Here is a 4,595-nt window from a genome sequence, read left to right as displayed (position 1 = left end):
GAAGGGAATACCCAAGGAACCCCACCTTTGCTTCCATGAGGATGGGGAGGACAAGTCGGTAAAAATGAATAGTGGGGTAAGGTCAGACTACTCAGGGCTTCAAGTGGGGTCAGACTGAAGACTCTGGCCTGCACCAGGCCAGCTATGCCCAGGAGCCATCGCGGTTTCTGGAGCTGGGCGTGACCCTTGAGATTTCCCCCGGGGAACTGTATTCCCGAGGCAGCGGGCGGGGGATGGGCTGCCGCTTCTGCTGTTGCGGCTGGTGACGATGCTGGATGTTGTGCCCTTCCACTGGGCTTTGTCACAATAGCTGCTTGAAAAGGAACTGAGCTGCCGGCTGAGGATTTCGGGCCATTCCCGACCAGTGCTGAAAGTTCGCCTCTTGGCCGTGGCTGTGGCTGGGGGGGGGGGGGGCAGCGGTGGTGGCATCTGGCCGCAGCTGGGCGGCAGTGCTGGCGCGCACTGGGAGCACTGAGCGGAGCGCAGAGGGGCGGGGCGGGGCCGTCTCCGAGTCGGGCCACGCCCCTTTCGCCTGCGCAGGCGCGCTGCGGGGCCGTTAGCTGTCAGGAACCGGCCGGCGGGCAACGGGACCCCGCGTCTGCGCCAGCATCCGCCGTCCGATCCCAGCGCAGCAACATCGGCGAGGGCGCTGTGCCTCGGCTCCAGGCCAGGTCTCAGAGGCAAGCAGGGACCAGAGGGCAGCTGGGCGCGCCGGCAAGATGGGGAACCGGGAGATGGAGGAGCTGATCCCGCTGGTGAACCGACTGCAGGACGCCTTCTCGGCGCTGGGACAGAGCTGCCTGCTGGAGCTGCCGCAGATCGCCGTGGTGGGCGGCCAGAGCGCAGGCAAAAGCTCGGTGCTCGAGAACTTCGTGGGCAGGTGAGCGCGCAGGGCGCTGGGTGGGGGCACGGCCGGGGCATCCCCGCTCGAGGTGGTGGGAACACCGACGGGCAGCGGGAGCCAGGGGGTGGGCCAGGGGCTGTGGCGGAATAAGGGACCGAACCTTGCTGTCGGTGGGGCGGGTGGGGTTCCCTGGCTCCGGGCATCCTCCGTCCCCGCCCTCTGCGTGGTGGCCCCGTCTGCCTTTCATCCTGCCATACAAAGCTGTTTCCTCCCCGTCCTCGCGCTGGGAGTCGGGCGGGGGTCCGCCCCTGGATCGACTCCCCCTGCGTGGCGCGCCAGCCCCGGGCGCAGCCTGGATGCAGAGTGCTCCCGGCGCTTCCCGGGCTCCGCATCCTCCTCCTCTCCCTGCCACCCTCTCGGAAGCGCTCTGAGGCTTCAGAAGCCTCCCACCCCGAGATGCTTTGGTTCTCCCCCTGGTTCTCCTGTCCTCTCGGCTGTCCACAGTTGGAGAGAACGTCGCCTGTCCCTTGCTGGGAAGGCGGGGTGCGAGGAGAAAGAAATCCTTCCCTGGGTTGAAGCTTTATCCGGAGACAGACGCTTCCCCACCATTCCCCTCCCTGGGAGTCAAAGAATAAAAGGTGGTGTGCTTGCGTGTGCACCTATTCAGGGCTCCAGGCTGATACTCTGCTGGGGGCGGAGGCAACAACAACTCGTGTTGTCCAGGTGCCATGTCATGCCTGCATCATCTCAGAACTGACCAGCATCTTTCTCGCACTCTCTGTGCCTCCTCCCCCAGCATCGTCGTCCGTTCCTTAAGCTCTGATTTGTCCTGCCAGTCTTCAGGATGACATTCGGAATCCTAATTGTTATGCTTTTTGTGACTCTTAATACAGAAAAAGCGAAATATTTTTTGAATCCAGAATCAATATTTCTTCCGCTGAGCAATTCATGAGGGATTGAGTTACCTTAATGGCCTGGCCTGAGGAGTGCAGACATTTGCTTAGAAAAGCCCATTGGGGTCCTTGGGAGAGCTGAAATCTGTTTTCTCGTAGTAATCAGGTAGCAATGTATGTAACACAAAAGAGTGGGCTGGAGAGGGACAATCCAGAGATTGGACTTTATTCTGCTTATTTGGCTCATGAGTGACTTGCAACTCAGAAGGTTCCTGTTGGTCGATGTTTATTTATTAATTTTTTGTTAGTGCTTGATGATGTGTAAAATGAAGATCTGGTTATTACCACATCTCCTTTGGGGTGTTAGTATTCATGAAGTGCACATTCTTCTCTCTCAGGTGATGCTCCCTCTCTCAGATGATGCTCTTCATTTTTTTTCTTTTTATGTGAACTAGAAAGATAAGAAACCCAACAGAAAAGTAAATTTGCTGACAATTGGCTGCTATCCTTGTGTATCAACCTAATCACTTTGCCACGATTTTAGAATTTATTTTGATTAATGAGAGAAGTGGTAAAGCATTACTGCCTACGTCATTTTAGATTTTTGGTGAAGCCGTGGAGTCGTTCAATTATACTTGTTTCTTGAACAAATACTTTAAAGACTAAAATTATGTCAAATTCAATTACCACATTTATATGCATCTTTCATATATTTACTAAGATGAGCATGTATTATAAGTGCATTGTTTGTGGCCAGAACTTTTAAACTTTTAAATTTTATGCACATATCTCAATTCTACTGTCTAGGTTTGCAGATCCCAATGTCTTAATGCCATGATAAAATTGTGCACATTTCCCCACACTAGCTGTATTCTTTTATAACAAGAATTTAAAGATACAGAAGAGTGAAATATCTAAGTTTAAAATATTTGTCATGATAAAATGAAAAATAGGGACATCATAAATATTTAACAAATCAGAGCACTTATCAGAATGCAAAGTAATTTGTTGTATTTTTAAGTTTAACCAATAATTACTGTTAAAATGATAAAAATAAAAGGTTGAATGCAGAGGAAAAAGCTCATTTAACAAATACATAAAATCTTTATTATATGTAGAGGTGGCACCTGCCTAACAGAGCTATAGACTAAAAAGAAAACTTAATTAGAAAGGTCATTTGACTTTAATAAAGATTTCGGTCATTGAATTATTGAGGAATCTAGTTTCTAATTATAACCCAACCTTAGGGAAAAATGAAGTTCTCCATTTCAATAAGAAATTCAGCCTAGACAGAATAGTATTCAGATTCCATTGTAACCATTATTTTTTATTATTCAGAAATTTTGCAATTAATATAAGATCCTTAACTTTAAAATTCAACTTCTCTTTTTTAGATGTAACTTCTCATTTTAAGATCCTGACCAAATGTATAGTTATTAAATATAGTCATAATCCAGGGTCATCTCTTGTACAAATTGTTTTGCTCAAGATTTCAGCTTGTTTTCTTCAAAATAATCATGTATCGTCTCAATATCTAACAATTCACATTTAGTGGACTAACCATATCTTTTCCTCTCTGTTTATACTAATTTTTTTGGATACAATGGAATGAATTTGGATGTGAATGTGTTTATTTCACTGTAGCTGTAAAAACTGATTTTTGGGTGGCAAGTTTGAGACTGTTATGAATAAAATGAGTCATGAATGAACTGCTTGTTTGTGATTTCTTGCTGAAGTGATGAATTTACATATTAATGTGATATAGTGTGAGTAACCAGATTGTTCTTTGGGTTGTGCAGGATGAGCTATATGCTGGCAGTGAGAAGCAGCTTAAGGTCTAGTGAAAGAAGCTGAGCCCCATGGTTTGAATGTAGGGGTTCACTAGTTGACAGCCCATTGTCTGGTTAGTGTCTGGAAGAGCTGAGTTAATTCAACTGCTTTCTTAATACCCCTGTGTACATACACACATGCATATATTTGTAGGGCCATGATGATAACGAGGACTAACCTTTATAGAGTGTTTGCTACAGACGGGGGCTGTTCTGAATCCTTTTACATGGATGATCTCACTTAACCCTCATAAAACTACAGAGACGTAGTTACTCCTACAGTTGCATTTTACTGAAAAGAAAATGAAATTGTAGGGAGTTTGAGAACTTAGTCATGGTTAACACAGAGAACAGTAGGTTGAGAATTCATGTGAGGGGCTGAGCTCCTGGATCCACTCTTTCTTACTGCCTGTATAAAACAGACACTGCTCTAGTAATAATTCTGTTTGTATTTATTTATGTATGTCCACCTTGCCTCATTTTGCAGAAGATTGAGGTGGCCCTTCAGGCAGAATCACTAAAGATGAGTATTTTTCTTGACTCTATTAGATGTTCCTGAAGAGAGTTTTATAATGTGATTGGACTGTTTATTTAGCTATCTGTTTATAGCTCACATAACTTATTGATAGAAGGGCTAAGTGGAAACTGAACCAGTTGCTAATGTGAAAAAAGTTATAATGATATATTTGCTAGAAACATTAGTTCTTCAATGATTACATAGGTAGAAGTTTCCACATTATTCTAGCCTGATTGGTAAGTAAACTTTCAATTCTGCACAAACTGATATGGCTTTAAGGTTAATGGGGACCAAATGAAAGATTTTTAAACAAGGATTATACTGATGGGAAGTTTTCAATGTGCAGATGTTCAAATGCATGTCCATTATCAAATTAAGGTTGTTTAGAGGAAGAACCTTAAAGTGAGCCATTTGATGCTGCTGCTGCTCATGTTCAGATAATTTTTGAAAATCTGCAAGTCATGTATAGTCTTAAATCCTTTGGTTTCAAGAAAGTATTTAAAAATTGAGTA

The 4,595-nt window shown here is 45.4% G+C and overlaps 1 protein-coding gene across 5 annotated transcripts in view; it reads left to right on the top strand.

Annotated features, from left to right (window-relative positions):
* Positions 1–558: 558 nt before the first annotated feature.
* The window catches only part of DNM3 (dynamin 3), a 432,335-nt gene continuing 428,298 nt past the window's right edge, over positions 559–4,595 (top strand). For all 5 annotated transcript variants that reach the window (XM_081298148.1, XM_081298146.1, XM_081298145.1 and 2 more), the window contains exon 1: positions 559–880. In XM_081298148.1, coding sequence (XP_081154274.1) covers positions 720–880 — 161 coding nt within the window. In that variant the 5' untranslated portion in view covers positions 559–719. The remainder of the gene's footprint in view (positions 881–4,595) is intronic.

This window comes from Spermophilus citellus (genome assembly GCF_964194105.1).
Source record: "Spermophilus citellus genome assembly, chromosome: 6".
In the NCBI taxonomy this organism is placed as follows: Eukaryota; Metazoa; Chordata; class Mammalia; order Rodentia; family Sciuridae; genus Spermophilus; species Spermophilus citellus.
This window is presented reverse-complemented; position numbering and strand designations above follow the sequence as displayed.